This window comes from Sapajus apella, unplaced genomic scaffold, assembly GCF_009761245.1.
Source record: "Sapajus apella isolate SASKATOON/1434 unplaced genomic scaffold, GSC_monkey_1.0 scaffold51, whole genome shotgun sequence".
Lineage (NCBI taxonomy): Eukaryota > Metazoa > Chordata > Mammalia > Primates > Cebidae > Sapajus > Sapajus apella.
In genome coordinates, this window is record NW_022436991.1 from 2,682,031 (window position 1) to 2,700,252 (window position 18,222).

General features: G+C 48.4%; 1 protein-coding gene across 8 annotated transcripts in view; it reads right to left on the reverse strand.

Moving 5' to 3' along the window:
* The window catches only part of SNX29 (sorting nexin 29), a 588,630-nt gene that overhangs the window by 483,796 nt on the left and 86,612 nt on the right, over positions 1 to 18,222 (reverse strand). For all 8 annotated transcript variants that reach the window (XR_004258239.1, XM_032243340.1, XM_032243341.1 and 5 more), the window contains 3 exons: positions 17,525 to 17,643; positions 9,577 to 9,652; positions 8,119 to 8,201 (listed from right to left, as the gene is read on the reverse strand). Coding sequence is in view for 7 of the 8 variants with exons in the window: in XM_032243340.1 (XP_032099231.1) it covers positions 8,119 to 8,201; positions 9,577 to 9,652; positions 17,525 to 17,643 (278 nt within the window). In the remaining variant the exon portion in view is untranslated. The remainder of the gene's footprint in view (positions 1 to 8,118; positions 8,202 to 9,576; positions 9,653 to 17,524; positions 17,644 to 18,222) is intronic.

The window sequence follows — 18,222 nt, forward strand, 5'->3', positions numbered from 1 at the left end:
AGACCCTGTCTCCAAAAATAATAATGATAAGTTTAAGGCTCTCAGACCTGGATGCCCACACATGACTAGTCCACTGCCACTTGCCCTGGCTACGTGACGGTGGAACATGTCTCCTTAGATAACTTACAATTGGCAAGAGTGGGACCAGGCACGGTGGCTCATGCCTAAAATCCCAGCACTTTGGGAGGCCAAGGAGGGCAGATCACAAGGTCAGGAGTTCAGGACTAGCCTAACCAACATGATGAAACCCCATTTCTACTAAAAATACAAAAATTAGCCGGGCATGGTGGTGGGTGCCTGTAATCCTAGGTATTCAGGAGGCTGAGGCAGGAGAATTGCTTGAACCCAGGAGACAGAGGTTGCAGTGAGCCAAGAGCGTGCCACTGCACTCAAGTCCAAGTAACAGAGTGAGACTTCATCTCGAAAAAAATTAAAAAATAAAACAAAAAAGATGAAAAAATAAAAAATAATGATAAACAAATAAATAAATAAATAAATGGCAAGAGAATAGGCTTCAGAGTAAGAACACCTGGGTCCACACAGTAGGTGCTCAGTAACTATGTGTTCAACTAGCTGTGAGGACTTGGGCAGGAACTTATCTTCCTAAGCCTCAGTTTTCTTATACAAAAAGAGAGAATAATATAATCTATAGGTCAGAAGTCTGCTGGGGGATTCAATGAGGAAACATAACTAAAAATGCTTCAGCACAATACATGGCATACAGTAAGGTCTGCCAGAATATACTGTTACTTTTACTAGCTTCTATTTTGATAGACCATTACTGTCAGCATTAGAATAATCAACAGACACATTTTATTAGAGAACAAGGGCGGGGGCCGGGCACGGTGGCTTACGCCTGTAATCCCAGCACTTTGGGAGGCCGAGGTGGGCAGATCATCTGAGGTCAGGACTTTGGGACGAGCCTGGCCAATGTAGCAAAACCCCATCTCTACTAAAAACACAAAAATTAGACAGGCATGGTAGCAGGCACCTGTAATCCCAGCTATTTGGGAGGATGAGGCAGGCCAATCACTTGAACCTGGGAGGTGGAGGTTGCAGTGAGCTGAGATTACACCAGTGCATTCCAGCCTGGATGACAGAGGGAGACTCCATCAAAAGCAAAGAGAAGAAGGGTGGAGGAAGAATATAGGGCCTCCAAAAACAAATGAAATGCCACTCTCCTCAGACCTGCTGTTTTCTCAACAAGCCAATCTCCTTCCAGAAGTTTGGTCTGAGGGTTTGTCAGGAATTGGTGGTAACCGCTGACAGAAGAGGAGGCAGAAAAGGAAAGCCACTGGTCATGAGGGTCACTTCAGAGAAGGGTTAAAAGGGCCCAGCGGGGACAGAAGACACTCATTGCCCTGGGAAGTTTTTTCTTTCTTTTCTTTCTCTCTCTCCCTTCCTTCCTTCCTTCCTTCCTTCCTTCCTTCCTTCCTTCCTTCCTTCCTTCCTTCCTTCCTTCCCTCCCTCCCTCCTTCCTTCCTTTCTTTCTTTCTTCTCTCTCTCTCCTCTCTCTCCTGTCTCTCTGTCTCTCTCTCTTTCTTTCTTTCTTTCTTTCTCCTTCCTTCCTTCCTTCCTTCCTTCCTTCTTTCCTTCTTTCTTTCTTTCTTTCTTTATTTATTTATTTATTTTTCTTTTCTTTTTCAGACAGGGTCCAGCCCTGTAACCAAGGCTGAAGTGCAGTGATGTAATCATAGCTCAGGGCAGCCTTGACCTCCTGGACTCAAACAATCCTCCTACCTCAGCCCCCAATTAGCTGGGAATACAGGTACACACCACCACATCCAGGTAAACTTTTTTTATTTTTTACAGGGACAAAGTCTCACTATGTTGGCCTGGCTAGTCCCAAACTCCTGCTCTCAAATGGTCTGCCCACCTCGGCCTCCCACAGTGCTGGGATTACAGGAGTGCACCACTGCACCCAGCCTATTCATTGACTCTTAACTCTGATCCCAATGCTGTTCTAAGCACATTACAGTTTTCTTGATGATCGCCCATGTGAGGGGTGTTGATCCTGTCCCTATGTCTTGATAAGGACATGGGCATGAAGAAGGTTGGAGCCACTGAGCTGGAACCTGAGTCCAGGCAGCCGAGCTTCGGAGTGTGCCCTCCCGACCCTGACAGCACCATGCCTCCCTACAGCAACAGGCACAGCTGCAACTCCAACCAGGTACACTCCATGTGCCCAAAACAAGCACTGGGAACCTACCTGCAGAAATGCAAGGTATCCCTGAGGCAGAATTACGGGTGCTTTAGTTTGTTTCAAACTGTCTTTACTGCTTTGCTAAATAATTAACTTTTTCATAACAGGTTTCTGTGTTTTTGAAGTCCCAGAGGGACTTGCAGAAAGAGAGTAATCAATCATCTGGGTCTGAACACACCATCTTCTCTTCAGTAGTAAATAACCACAAGAATACACCCCCTCTGAACGCCTCAGGACAAAACACCCTTTGCAATTTCAGACACACCTGAGAGGGGAAGGTTGCTGAGCAGAAGACTTCACGGTTGTCCCCAAGCACTGAGGATTAAATAACCTAGCTCTAGCTCAATTACAGTAGAGAGGCAGCCACCTGCGTGGATTATCACATGAAGCCAGAGACGCTACTTAGCGGGATGTGAGTAAAGCATTCACTTCTTTGGGGGGCAGAGCTGATGAGTTTCTTTGCCAAGCTCCTTTGGAGCTTGCAAGAGTCAAGTGACTGCTCTAGAGTAGAATCTCAGGTGCTTCACATGCTGGGATGGGATGCTTCACCTCAACTGGAATGGTGTTTGCAAAACACTCCTGGGACAACTCATGCTGTGGAGTGAATTGCATCCCTTCTCAAATGTACAAGGTGAAGCCCTAACTCCCAATCTGAATTAAGGCGACAAGGCCTTAATGAGGTAATTAAGGTAATAAGGGTGGGGCTCTGATTCCACAGGACCAGTGTCCTTATAAGAGAAGGAAGGTCAGGCATGGTGGCTCACACCTATAATCCCAGCACTTCTGGAGGCCGAGGTGGGCGGAACACCTGAGGTCAGGAGTTCAAGACCAGCCTGGCCAACATAGCCAAACCCGGTCTCTACTAAAAATACAAAAAAACTAGTCAGGCATGGTGGTGCAAGCCTGTAATCCCAGTTACTCAGGAGGGTGAGGCAGGAGAATCAATCGCTTGAACCCCAGAAGCGGAGGTTGCAGTGAGCTGAAACTATACCATTGCACTGCAGCCTGGGGAACAGAGCAAGACTCTGTCTCAGAAAAAGAAGAGAGAAGGGACACCAGGATGTGCCTGCAGAGAAAAGGCCACGTAAGGACAGAGAGAGAAGGCAGCCAGTCCTCTGCAAGCCAAGGAAAGACACCTCACCAGAAATCAGCCCTGCTGGCACCTTGATCTTGGCCTTTCAGCCTCCAAAACTGTGAGAAAATAAGTTTTTGTTTTTGTCTTCATTTTTGAGACAGAGTCTTGTTCTGTCGCCCAGGCTGGAGTGTAGTGGTGCAATCTCAGCTCACTGCAGCATCTGTCTCCTAGATTCAAGCAATTCTCCTGCCTCTGCCTCCTAAGTAGCCAGGATTACAGGTGCCCACCACCACGCTCTGCTAATTTTTTCTATTTTGAGTAGAGACGGGGTTTCACCATCTTGGCTAGGCTGGTTTTGAACTCCTGATCTCAAGTGATCCGCCCACCTCGGCCTCCCAAAGTGCTAGGATTACAGGCAGGAGCCACCGTGCCGGGCGGAGAAAGTAAGTTTTTGCTGTTGAAGCCACCCTATCTGTGGCCCCTTGTTAGGTAGCCCAAGCAAACCCCCTGGACACCCAGATGGACTCATTCTTCCTACTCCTCTTGCACGTGACACAGGAGGTGACAGCAGGATGGGGAAACGCAATTTAAAACCACCTTCCTCAAAATTTCTAGGATTGCTGACCCCTCATCTGTGCTAGATGACACCCAGGGTAGACAACAGCACTGTCCTTGAAGACTTCTTAAAGGTACAGGCACCACAGAAAACAGAACCCTCCCAACCCACACCCCAGCCACCCACACACAATCCTAACCACAGACCACGTCTCTTTCAAGTGTCAAGGGTCAAATGCAGACATGGTGACATTTCTTTCTTCAGAGATTCCAAGATGTAAGCTCTGGATATGTCCCGAACTTGCTCAAGATGCCAAATAATAAAACGATTTAGTTTCTAAAAAATTGTATGAGTCAAAACAAGGAAAACAATCTATGCCTCAGTCACTGGCTAAACTGGAGTGTGTTTAAGGGTATGTAATCAGCAAAAATACACAGGCAGGGCCAGCGACTTCCTCACAGACAGAAAGCGGCTAAGGGAGACCCAGACACCATGCTCTAAGGAGGCCTGAGGAGCGGCTGACAAAGCAAACCGTGTATCTCAGATGCCGGGACCTCACCCCCAGCCACAGGAACTCTTGGGAAACAGAATGCCAGACACCTGCTGGGGCACACAGGGATGCCTGAAGCCCTACATAGGGTGTCTACAAAGGTGAGGGCTGGAAGGTATGATCTCAGGAGCTGCTGTCCTTTAAAAAAAAATGCCCATAAGTCAAAAACGCAGTGTTCTTTACCATAGCTGTGCCTCACAGCCAGAGTAAAGTCTTGTTCATCTACACCAAGGTGCAGCCCGCACAGAGACAGAATCGTAGGTGCTGGAAAGGTGATGAGGCGTTAGATCCCAGCAAGTCACAAAGTGGCTTCTTTTTCCCCATCTTCAGTCCGTTCCATTACTTTCAGTTCAGCATCAGGATATCCTCAAGGCTACTTTTTTTTTTTTTTTTTTTTTTTTGAGACAGAGTCTTGCTCTGTCACTCAGGCTGGAGTGCAGTGGCGCGATCTCGGCTCACTGCAAACTCCACCTCCCGGGTTCAAGCGATTCTCCTGCCTCAGCCTCCTGAGTAGCTGGGATTACAGGTGCATGCCACCACATCCAGCTAAATTTTGTATTTTTAGTAGAGACGGGGGTTTCATCATGTTGGTCAGGCTGGTCTTGAACTCCTGACCTCGTGATCCGCCCACCTTGGTCTCCCAAAGTGCTGGAATTACAGGCGTGCGCCACCACACCCAGCTCCTCAACACCTTTCTAATGAGACTTGCTGACCTCTCTCTTTTTTCCCTTTGGCTTATGAAAATTTATTTCTACTGTTTTTTTGACCACCAAAATATATTATCTTGGTCTCTCCTTCTTGCCTTGGACCAAGGGAGAGACACTGACTACTCTGACAACCTTAAAGGGGACCCCAGGGATGTCACCAACAGCATGACCTTTGCGACCGAATCCGGCAATCAGAACTTTATTGGGGGTTTTTTCCCTAAATTGTTTTTTCCCCTAAATTTTTATTTTAACTTTTTTTTTTGAGACACAGTCTCACTCTGGTGCCCAGGCTGGAATGCAATGGTGCCCTCTCGTCTCACTGCAACCTCTGCCTCTTGGGTTCAGGCGATTTTCTTGCCTTGGCCTCCTGAGTAGCTGAGACTACAGGCATGTTCCACCATGCTTGGCTACAGAAGTTCATTGTTTTCCTCAACCGAAGTCAAGCAGTCATCACTGGGTACAGAAGCTGTGATTTCTTGGCCAGTGGGTCCATAAAGCATGGCCTGACGGCAGGATTTGGCTGTTTTGTCTTAAGCCCTATTTTTCCAGCACAATTCCCTTTTGGAGAAGCACTTCCGAAAGGGCTGAGCACAGGGGCTGCACCCGAATGGGCTTTCCCGCACTGCTGATCACACCACTTCTGGTCTTTCTGGTGGCTACAGAGCTTCCCGGAAGTATGAAGACTGAGATACTTGCCACAGGCCGTGGCCAAAAAGCAGCAGCACCCGGCCCTCTTATGAACAATAAAAGCAGATCTCAGTCAGAACCCACAACAGGCAACCACAGCCAGGCACACTTATAAGAGTTTCCTTCCATTGTCTTCATTTTACAGTGACCAGCTATTTCAGTCAACTCATACTGGTTCTCAATTTGCAGTAATGAGATGAAGTTTCCTTTTTCAAAAAATACAGGCATTCAAGTTTGTCTAAGTGTATCATTTAAAGTAAACTATAGTAGAAAAGGCGTGGTGGCTCACGCCTGGCATCCCAGCGCTTTGGGAAGCAAAGGCGGGTGGATCACTTTAGCCCAGGAGTTCAGGACCAGCCTGGGCAACATAGTGAGACTTACCTCTACAAATAAATAAATAAATAAAATGGATAATAAACTATAGGGTAAGTAACAGTGCTGTGGTAAACAAAAGACAAGGGAAAAGCAGCCAGCTACATACTCACCCACCCTGTGTCCCACGGACCAAATGAGCTATTAACACCTGCTCAGCCAAGTTCAGGGCTGAGGAGCGCCACGGTAAACCACACACACTCATTAGATAAAAAGTGCAGCCAGCCATTCCCATGCAGCCTCATAGTGTCTGCTCACTTCCTGCTTCACTCTTGAATCAGAGAATGCTGGGTGCCTCCCAAACTCCTTCTTCCTTAGCAACAAAAACTAATTTCCTTTTTATCAGGAACAACTGCCCCTCTGCAGCCCAAGGAGGCCATGAGATGAATGCTGGCCCAAAACATGAGTGTGATACCGTGAGCACCTTCTGGTGAAGGTGGGGGCTGCCATTGTTTTTGTACCAACAGCCCATTCTGCAGTCTAGGAACGACCATGGGCTCCTTTTTTTTTCAGGAAAATGTATTAAAATATATAAAACATATAATATCACAAAGCAAACCAATTCTATCACAACAGAATCGTCATAACTGAGGGTCAGGCACAGTGGCTCATGCCTGTAATCCCAGCACTTTGGGAGGCCAAGGCGGGTGGATCACGAGGTTAGGAGTTTACAACCAGCCTGGCCAAAATTTTGGTGAAACCCTGTCTCACCATTAAAATACAAATATTAGCTGGGGCGTGGTGGCATATGCCTGTAATCCCCAGTACTTGGGAGGCTGAGGCAGAGAATGGCTTAAACCCGGGAGGCAGAGGTTACAGTGAGCCAAGATTGCACCACTGCACTCACACTCCAGCCTGGGCGACAGAGCAAGACTCCATCTCATAATTTTTTTAAAAAATGGTCATAATTGAAGAAAATACGTTTCACTCAGAGCTAAATGAAAAGCATTGTCATTTTTTCCCTATCCAAGCTCAGGCCCCAGAATCCTATATGTAGAAACAGAGGAAGTCTCTCCTTTGCCCTCTCGTCTTTCCTCACACCTGGAATGAGAATGAAATGGCTGAAGCTAAAATGACTATGTTGGTCTACGAGGCAAGACAGGAGGAGTCCCAGTCTCTGATCACCATGGAGCCACATGCCAGCCCCAGCCTTCCTACCACTGGGTAGAGATAAATTTCCATCATATATCTCTAAACCACAAGAACTTCAAGAAGAGTAGATCTGAATGGTTTTGTATACAAAGATTAAACCGTCGGTTCATATAACAGTGTCTGCTCACTTCCTGCTCCATCCTTGAATTAGAGAATGCTGAGTGTCTCCCAAACTCCTTCTTCCTTCCCTAGCAACAAAAACTTTTTTTTTTTTAAACTGGGAACAACTGCCCCCTCTGCAGCCAGGGGGGGCCATGGGACAAATGCTGGCCCAAGACATGGGTGGGGTACGAGGAGCACCCACTGGTTTACATAATAGTTGGTTTATTCTTTGTTATACAAAGCCATTCAAACCGAGTCTTCCTTGCTATACTTCTCATGCCTTTTCTAGGTGGTGAAGTTGAAAACAGTTAAAGCCTGATCATTAGCAATGTTTAATTATCTTGGAGAGACACATTCTTCTCTCCAAGGTACAAAAATGAGTTCTCCAGAGTTACAAAGGAAACCCAACTAGAACAGATCCTCTGTAGCTAACTGCGTATGGGAGGCAAACCCTGAAACCTGGAACCACAGAATTATATGGCAAAGCTGCTCCACCCCGAAGCATGCCATTTAGCACACACATAGGCCCAAGCACCATGTGCTAGCCATGGTTGTGGAAATCCACAAGCACACACCACACCTCCAGTCTACAGCTGGGGACATACACACCTGACTTTAACCACAGTCACATGGCTACAAACCCAAAGGCACTGCCATGAGTCATGCGCCAAAAGTCATGCCAGAGCTGGTGGAGGTGGCTGAGAAAGTACTTACTAATCGTCATGGACTCCGGCACTGAGGCAGAAGGTAACAGGCTGCTCAGAGGACTTCCTTGGCCTGGAGAGCTAGCTTCCACACTAGGAAAAAGCAGGTGGGAGGAAGTTATACTCAGCCCCTGAAAGTACACAACCTCGCCATTCCAAAAACTTGCAGAGGTCAGTTTACTCCAGTACCTATACAAGAAGTTCTAGGACAGAAGCAGTCATTGGAAATTAGTCGGACCTCATTAACTGAAGATTCCGTATGTGGAAAATCATCTACCCACTGAAATGTATTTGTAACCCCAGAGTCAATACTCAAAGTGCTGTCACAATCATTCATGAACATGTGCAGAGGCCAATAATTTCAGTCCCTAATGTGCATGTTCCCAGCTGACGTCGAACAGCTAGAACCTCAGATTTTACACCTTAAACAAGCATTCTCTTTGCAGTCTATTTACTGCCATCTTTTCAGCATTTTTTTTTTCACTTTTCTTTTTTTTTTTTGCGCAATCTCAGCTCACTGCAACCTCTACCTCCCGGTTTCAAGCGATTCTCCTGCCTCAGTCTCCCAAATAGCTGGGATTACAGTCCCATGCCACCACTCCTGGCTAATTTTTGTATTTGTAATAGAGATGGGTTTCACCATGTTGGTCAGGCTGCTTGCTCTCAAACTCCAGACCTCCGGTGATCCGCCCACCTCAGCCTCCCAAAGGGCTGGGATTAGAGGCATGAGCCACCACGCCTGGCCTTGTTTTTCACTTTCATTGGTGATTTTGTAGTTTAAAATGTCCCCAAGCAACAGTGCTGAAGTGGCACTGCCTAGCGTTCCTAAGCACAGGAAGGCTGTGATGTACCGCATGGAGATAATCTGTGAGTTAGAGATGCTTCATTCAGGCAATGGGTTACAGTGCTGCTGGCAGTGAGTTCAAGGTTAATGAATCAACCATATACATTAAACAAGGTGTCTTTAAACAGGAACAGACATAAAACCATGTTATGTATTAATCAGCTGACAAAAATGCTGTGACCAGGCCGGGCGTGGTACTCACACCTGTAATCTCACTGCTTTGGGAGGCCAAGGCAGGTGGATCACATGAGGTCAGGAGTTGAAGATCAGCCTGGCCAACATGGTGAAACCCCATCTCTACTAAAAATACAAAAAAATTAGCCAGGCGTGCTGGTGTGTGCCTGTAATTCCAGCTACTCGGGAGGTTGAGGCAAGAGAATTGCTTGAACTCAGGAGGCGGAGGGCAGAGTGAGCCAAGATTGTGCCCCAACCTGGGAAACAGAACAGAACTTCATCTCAAAAAAAAAAAAAAAAAAAAAAAAGACTAAATCTGAACATAAATGTGAAGTAAGCCCTTGCCCTTTAATCCTAGCAAGTGCACTCCTATATTTAAAAAAGAATAAAATGCACAGCTGTGAATAGGACATTTCAATGCCAAAGGCAACTGAGTTTCTTAATATTAACCTGTACCGAAGTCCAGAATCCGGGAGAACATGGTCCTCTAGTCCTGTCCCGTTCTCCAGGCTACCGAGGGGGGCATCTGTGCAGAGAGAGCAATCAAAGAAAGAAGGTCACTTTTCTCATTCCATGTTCTCCATAAGACAAAGACACAATGCAGACATTGGCTCATCTGCTATATCAGTTGACTAAGACAGCTTTCTCCATCTCGCCTGCGTGCTGGATTTTAATCAGCTGTTTCCTGTTGTTCAGAGATCATCTCAGTCTTGGCATCAGTCACTGCAGAAATAGAAAGCCCTATACTTGGCTGGGAGTGGTGGCTCACTCCTGCAATCCCAGCGCTTTAGGAGGTCAAGGCAGGTGGATCACCTGAGGTCAGGAGTTCAAGACCAGCTTGGCCAACATGTTGAAACCCCGTCTCTACTAAAAATACAAAAATTAGCAGGACATGGTGGTGCATATCTATAATCACAGCTACTCAGGAGGCTGAGGCAGGAGAATTGGGTGAACCCTGGATGCAGAGGATGAAGTGACTCAAGATCACGCCATTGTACTCCAGACTCCAGCCTAGGCAAGGAGGGCGAAACTCTGTCAAAAATAGAAAATAAAAAAGGCTGGGCACAGTGGCTCACTATAATCCCAGCACTTTGGGAGGCTGAGGAGGGAGGACCATGAGGTCAGGTGTTCGAGACCAGCCTGGCCAACACAGTGAAACCCCATCTGTACCAAAAATACAAAAATTAGTCAGGCATGGTGGTGGGCACTTGTAATCCCAGCTACTCAGGAGGCTGAGGCAGGAGAATCACTTGAACCTGGGAGGCAGAAATTGCAGTGAGCCGATATTGTGCCACTGCATTCCAGCCCAGGTGACAGTCCAAGACTCCATCTCAAAAAAGAAAAGAAAAGAAAGCCCTATACTACCCCTTAACCTGTGACTTTTTTTTTTTTTTTTTTTTTTTTTTTTTTTTTTTGAGACAAGGTCTTGCTCTGTCATCCAGGTTAGAGTACAGTGGTGTGATCAAGGTTCACTGCAGCTTCAAACTCTCAGACTCAAGGGGTCCTCCCACCTCAGCCTCTCAAGTACCAGGGACTACAGGTGCGTGCCAACATAGCCAGCTAGTTTATTTTTTATTTTTTTGTAGAGATGGGGGTCCCACCACGTTGCCCAGGCTAGTCTGAAACTCCTAGGCTAAAGAAATCCTTCGCCTTGCCCTCCCAAAGTCCTGGGATTACAGATGTGACCAACTATTCCTGGACTGTGACATTTTGGCCTTGAGCCACCTAGAATTATGCATGAAGTCCATATTCAGAACCAACGTCAGAATCAGGGTAAAATAAATCAGCTTGCTGTTAGACAAAACTGCTCCTGCTCGTCCCTCAAGTCAGACACTGGGGGGCACCATGGTCTAATTTCTGACAATGTCTGCGGCTTTCTAAAAAAGCCACTTTTGCCTGCATTAAGTGCATTTAGGAAAGGCATTCACAAGAAGTGGGGCCATAAGTAGTCTCTGGAACTAACAGGCTAGGGACATGAACAATTTTCATAAATGTATTTGCTGCTGTTCCAGTTTCCTTTCAGGAAAACGTGCAAATCCATGAGCTCAGGCTGCATGGTGACATTAAGGCCAGTATCACCCAGGAGAAGCCTTGCTTATTCAAGAAATTTCTTGGGCTGGGCAGTGGCTCATGCCTGTAATCCCAGCACTTCTGGAGATGAGGAAGGTGGATCACTTGAGGTCAGGAGTTCAAGACCAGCCTGGCTAACATGGCGAAACCCTGTATCTACTAAAAATATAAGAATTAGCTGGGTGAGGTAGCACATGCCTGTAATCCCAGCTACTTGGGAGGCTGAGGTAGGAGAATTGCTTGAACCCAGGAGGTGGAGATTGCAGTAAGCCGAGATTGCATCACTGCACTCCAGCTTGGGTGACAGAGCGAAACTCTGTCTCAAAAATAAAAAAGAAAAAAAAAAAGAAATTTCTTAATAGTGAATGCCCCCTACAGAACCAGCACTGCATCAGGGACAAGGAAGATGGCAATGAAGACAGCATGTCTCAATTCCTTCCACATCCATCCTCCACGCCATTCCTTGCGTCTTTGCCTGGCTTATTCATGGCCCCCAAAAAACTCCCAGCTCTTTAAGGGCTGAACTTCAAGGAAACTTACCAGGAAAAAGAAAAAAAATTTTAAGCCTTTTTTTTCTACCTTGCTGTCTGCATCAAGTTATTGTGCTGACTCCAAATTCGCAAAAAGTTCAAGTTACTTCACGTCCCCCTTTTCTTGGAGGCAGGGTTTTGCTGTCACCCAGGCTGGAGTACAGTGGCACAATTACAGCTCACTGCAGCCTCTAGCTCCTGGGCTCAAGAGACCCTCTCACTTCAGCCTCTTGAGTAGCTAAGACTACAAGCATGAACCTTCATGCCTGGCTAATTTTTTAATTTTTATTTTTATTTTAGATACAGGGTCTCACTATGTTGCCCAGGCCAATCTCAAGCTCCTGGTCTCAAGCTATCCTCCCGCCTCAGCCTTCCAAATGTTAAATATTAATGCACGTAAAACTCAATGAGAACTCTCAGTAAAGGTAGCATCAACTCACCCTATAATGGATCCTGGCTATCCCCGGCATTCATCCTCCCACCTGGTCACCTGGAATTGCCCAAGGAACTCCTCCCTCAGTTCCCCACCCCACCAACCCCTCCTACTTGGTGGTCCCCTCTCTCAGCCTTCCTAACACTAATCTTCCACCCTCCTCCCCACCATCTTTTCTCTGATTCCTGAGTGAACGTGGCCTTGAATCATGGCCCCATGGCCCTCTGTCGCCCTCAGCCAAGCTGGCAAGGTCTTGGCTACAGCTCTCACTCTGTGAAGATGACAACACTCAAGCCCTCACCTCTGGCCAGGACCTGTCTTGAATCTCAGTCCCACATCTCTAACTGCCTTCCAGAAAGCTCTACCAGGATACCCTGCTGTGCCTACCAACGGATCCCATCTTAAGTCACACTAGACTACAAGGTCACAAGGGCATGGCACCCACCCTCCAGGCCATCACAGAGCTAGGGGATCCAAGACCACTCAGTGCCATGAAACTACCTCCCTCTCTTTGCTCACATGTCCACTGCCCCATGGTTCAAAGGCTTCGAACCACCTAAGGGGCCTTCTAGAGCAGGTGTCCTGAGTTCTGTCTCATCCTTGCTAATCTAACTCATCCAGAGTCAGACCATTCCCTGAGGCAAAGACAGGGACTCCAACACACACAGTGGAAATCCACGGCTAGGGCAAAGGCAGGGATCCACCCAGTATTCCAGACACGACACCCACTTGGACCCAGGTGATTGACCACAGGCCCATTCACAATGCACACCCACGACTGGCTCCCACTTGCAGGCCTGACGCTCTGGGTGCACACATCATAGTCTCATCCTCAAGGCCCCAAAGACAGATACCATTATCTAATTTTACAGATGAGGAAATGAACCCGAAGATTTAAGTAACTTGTTCAAGATCACAAAACTAACGAGAGCAAAAGTTTAAACCCTGATCCATCCAACGGCAGAGCTGGGCCCATACCCACTGTAGCATACAGGCCCACATCCAGCGGGAGAATTGAATTAAGAAGACCAGGAACCCCAAGCAGCATGCGACCAGTATAAGCTGACTGGGAAGCACAGTCACCGGAGTGTCCGGCCAGCCACCACAACACTGACGATCAAAACAGTAAAACTGCCCACTAAGGGCTAAGTGCTAAAACCAGTCACATCAGATCAAGGCAGCGCTACCACAGTCCCTCCTCAACCCCAACGAGCAACTCCCAAGATCCAACGTGAGGACAAGGAGCAAGAGAACTTTAGACTCAATGGGGAAAAAAGGGTTTGAGGACCCGAGGTTTCAAAGGAACCTAAGAAAGACCTTGGAAATTATGCATTTCCTAAAAGCCAACACTAAATACAGGACCCTCAATGAAGAGACGAGCAGTCACATCACCTTGTAGTGAGAGGTGATTTTTCACCCATTTACTAATCCCACTGGAAAGAAACGTGGGTAGCCCCCTCCCTTGCAGCTGTGAAGCGATGCTGGTCAGTTTGCTTTGCTCAGGTGTAGACATCACGTACTCCCAGAGGAACTGTGCATGGTCCCCAATCCTCATCTGCTCATCTGGGGTCTCTTGTTGCAACCTGGGCTGCTGTACCCTTCTATGAATGTCTCTGTCACCCAAGAAAAGCAACTCCAAAGTGCCTCCCTAAACCACAGAGTTGTCTCTTCCAAGATTCAGGAGAATTCCTTTCAGGGCTCCCACTTCTTTGCTCCTTTCTCCCTCCCAAGACTCAGCTAGAGAAAGCATCCTCTCCTTCTAGCCAGTGCCTCCATTCCTTGTCCATCGGCCTCCCTTCACCTTCTCTAACTATCCCCCCTGGCAGTGACTGCAAAGGCACCAGCACGTTCAAAGGTGACAAAAGTCTCCTAAGGCGAGGAGCCCTCCATGTGGGAAGTCTCCCTTAAAAGACGAAGTGGTTCCAGAATGAAAGGGAATGTCAGAATGTTGCTAAGGGAGGAAGACGTCCCTCAGAAGGGACAAGAGGCAGAAACAGAGCAAAAGGAATGGAGTCTCAAGAGAAATACTGGCAGTGGCCACCTGGGCAGGCAGGCAGTCTTGGCACCACCCGGCCCCACACCTCCCATGGAAATGGGGCATCAGGACAGAAGGGGCTTGATGCAACCTGGTGTTCCAATCAGGCTACCCACTCCCTTGACTCTCAGTCCAACATCCTAACACAGCCCTGGAATAATGTTCCTTCCTATGCCATGTCCTGCCCCTGCACGCAGCTCCCGGGCTGTCCCAGCTCTCAAGCCCTCTGACAGCTTTGTTACTGCAGTGAATGGAAATACTGGCTGACGCCTGCACTCTAGAGAGTGCAATTGACATCAGCTGGAGCTCAGGTCCCATCAGCAGTGAGAAGATGGGAGGAGTCTACAAGCTGACAGCCGGATGTGGGACCACAGGAAATCTGCAAGGACTCAAGAGGCTGATGGAGAGCTACCTTCTTCCCTAGAGACGCTTGCTAGAGAAAGCCCAGAGTGGGAGGAAGAGCTCTGGGTTCTCTAAGACCAAAGCCCAACATGCATGAAAAAGGTGGCCCAGATGTCTGATGGTTCAGGGGGCCTGGCTAAGATGCAAAGCAGCTGCTGAAACAATCAATCAATCACCCACTGCAAGCACCTCAGGCCCTGCAATAACTCAGGAGCCCACTACAAGGCGCCCTCGGTGGTGAACAGAATAAGGGGAGCAGGAAATTGATTCATGAGAGGAAGGCACACATTCAACACTCCCCAGGGGTCCTGGACACACCCTGGGACCACCTGCTCTCTCCCAGCCCCTGCCTCTCCTCAAATCACTTGCCTGCATCTACACTGCTGCTAAACAGCAAACAGTAAGGTCACCGTCACCCTAATCTTTGGCTATTTGGAGCAAGGATGGTCTAGAGATGTAGGACTTCTGTGGCCTGGCCTGCAGACATGAGCTAGGCGTACCAGACTGTCACTTTTAGGGGACCTCAACTGAAACCCAGTGAGAAAGTCCAGTTGGTACAGGAGGTCATGTGACTGAGGCAATGGTATGTGCCAAGAAGGGTGTGAGAATGAACAGGGAGCAAAGATGGACTAGAAAAGGTCAGGTGCAGTGGCTCACGCCTGTAATCCCAGCACTTTAGGAGGCCAAGGAGGGCAGATCACCCGAGGTCAGGAGTTCGAGACCAGCCTGGCCAGCATGGGGAAACCTACATCTCTACTAAAAATACAAAAAAAATCAGCCAGGCCTGGTGGCACATGTCTGCAAATTCCAGCTACTCCAAAAGCTGAGGCAAGAGAATCGCTTAAACCCAGAAGGCAGAGGTTACAGTAAGCCAAGATCACGCCACTGCACTCCAGCCTGGGCAACAGAGTGAGACTCCATCTCAAAAAAAAAAAAAAAGAAGAAGAAGAAGCCAGGCACAGTGGCTCACGCCTGTTAATTCCAGCACTTTGGGAAGCCAAGGCAGGCGGATCACCTGAGGTCGAGATTTCAAGACCAGTCTGACCAGCATGGAGAAACCCTGTCTCTACTAAAAATACAAAATTAGCTGGGCATGGCAGCACATGCCTATGATCCCAGCTACTTGGGAGGCTGAGGCAGGAGAATTGATTGAACCCAAGAGGTGAAAGTTGTGGTGAGCCGAGATCATGTCACTGCACTCCAGGCGGGGCAACAAGAGCAAAACTTAGTCTCAAAAAATAAAAAATTAAAAAAAAATAAGAACAAAAAATAAGACAGACTAAGATAAGAGGAGATGGGCAGACCTCCATCAGGAGGTAGGCGGAGGCCACATGAGAAAGATGGCAGCACCTCGCCAAGTCAAGAAAGCCCCCTCCATGCCAACACCCTAGCTCCCAGGCCATGGAGCTCTCACCAGGGGCCTTGGCATGTGCCTGGCACTTTCCCCATATTATCTCAGGGCACCTTCCCTGTGGATCTCAGAGGGAGCTGACATAATCACACCCGCACTCTCACAGGGCTGTGGTGAAGAGCAGATGAGTTCATTAGGGTCAGCCACGCCGCAGTGCAGCACTCCACGGGCTTTGCAAATGCTGGCTCTCATCACTATTATCCCCATTTTCCAGATGAAGACACAGCAACTGATAGACAGGAAGTGTTTAGCCTCATTTTACAGCCAGGAATGCCGACGTTCAGGGCAGTAATGCACTCGGGCTTATATAACTTTCTAGAGCTGGGACTGCATCTGACTGGCCCCTGTCCTTCTGCCAGTGACTGTCCCCGCCCCTTGAGCTAGTTTGAGTAGGTTTCTGCTCCTGCCAAGTGACAGGAAGAGTCTACACCCCAGTTCAGAATTTCAACAGCTTCCTGAGTGACTGGTGGGCTCCAGTCATAATTCCCTAAATCTGGGCCCAGAGAAGGGACATTTGCTTCCTAGAAAAACAAGGAAGCACCTAAGTGGGTCAGGCCAAGTCCTCTCTGACCCAGCATTGCTCTGGGGGCAGGGACAGCAACTGAGCACTTCTCTGAGCCAGATGCTGTGCCAGCTGCATTACACTGCACCCCAGGGGCAAGCTGGGCTCAACCACGTCCTCCCCATGGCCTGCACTAGCTAAAGAAAACAGTAACAAACCACACGGGCACGTGTTCAACCATGTGGAATGGTAGAAAAACGCTTACCCATACCAGAGAAAAAGTTTTTTTTCTTGAAACAGAGTCTCACTCTGTGACCCAGTGTGGAGTGCAGTGGCATGATCTCGACTCACTACAACCTCCACCTCCAGGGTTCAAGCGATTCTCCTGCCTCAGCCTCCTGAGTAGCTGGGATTACAGGCACCTGCCATTACGGCCAAATAGTTTTTGTATTTTTAGTAGAGATGGGGATTCACCATGTTGGTCAGGCTGGTCTCAAACTCCTGACTTCAGGTGATCCACTCGCCTCGGCTTCACAAAGTGCTGGGATCACAAGCGTGAGCCGCCGTGCGCAGCCAAGAAAGAGCTTCTAACCAAGCTACTTCCTAATCCCCAAGCGCTTTTCTGCACAAGGTGCCAGGAACTTCATGGACAGGGGTTCAGTTACCTTCTTGCAGCTTCAAAGAGGCAAAATCGTGGTTCCTCTTTGTGGTCAGCTTTTACACAACCAAGTTCAACAAGCCACTGGAGAGGGAGAAAAACAGGCCTGGGGGCCCTGGCGACTTGCCAGCTGATTCAGCCCAACACTCACTCCACCGATAGCAACTCAGGACACCCAGGTTCAGGTAGAGAAGCCAAGCCCTCTCTCATTTATGAATCTCAATGAGCCCCACCTGGCCCTGAGCCCCCCTGCCTCCTGGCTCCCCATTCCTACCTGTCCAAGTAACTCAGATATTCCTGCTCGTTCTGGAAGCCAAAGCTCTGATTGGAGAAAAGGAGTAATTGGGAGACACCCACCTGCTGGGCTGTAGGAGCCCACGCCACTGACAGGGAAGAGGATGTCGGAGTCATTGTGCAGCACCTTCAGCGGAGCCCAGCTGTGCATCTGGGAGAGGCAGGTGTTCCCATCCAGTGGCCTAAGGTGAAAGAACACAGCTACAGGACAGGCCAAAGAGCCTGGAGGCCTCATGACTCACCAAGCATCTGCCGGCATCCATGGTGCCCTCCTGAGAACTAACCAGGCCACTGCACGACTGAGAACAGAAAGAAGGAGGTGTGGACCTGGGAGGCGGAGCGTGGAGTCCAGATCCAGACCTCTCGCATTTGTTCTCTCAACCAGTGTTTACTGAGCATCTACTATATGCCAGGCACTTGGCGGCAAAAGAACCAGTGAACAGTGTTGATCCTGCCCTTAGGGAGCTGGCAGTTTGGTGGGGGGCACAGACACGAATCAAATAATCCTCCAAGAAGCTGTAAATGGTAGCTCAGATCGTGGAGGAAGGTCATTCTAGGAAGGTCAAGGAAGGCTGCCTAGAAGATGCAGGGCTTAAGGAGGGAGCTGGAGGAAGCCCAATCCCCCATTTAAGAGGAAGGACAGAGGCTTGAGTGAGGCGACAGCACATGCATCATGTGCCATCTGCTCCAGGTTCCAAAATGACAGCAGCCACTTGACCTGAGACTAGCGTTGCTCTGCCTCACTGCTTCTCAGCCCCTCA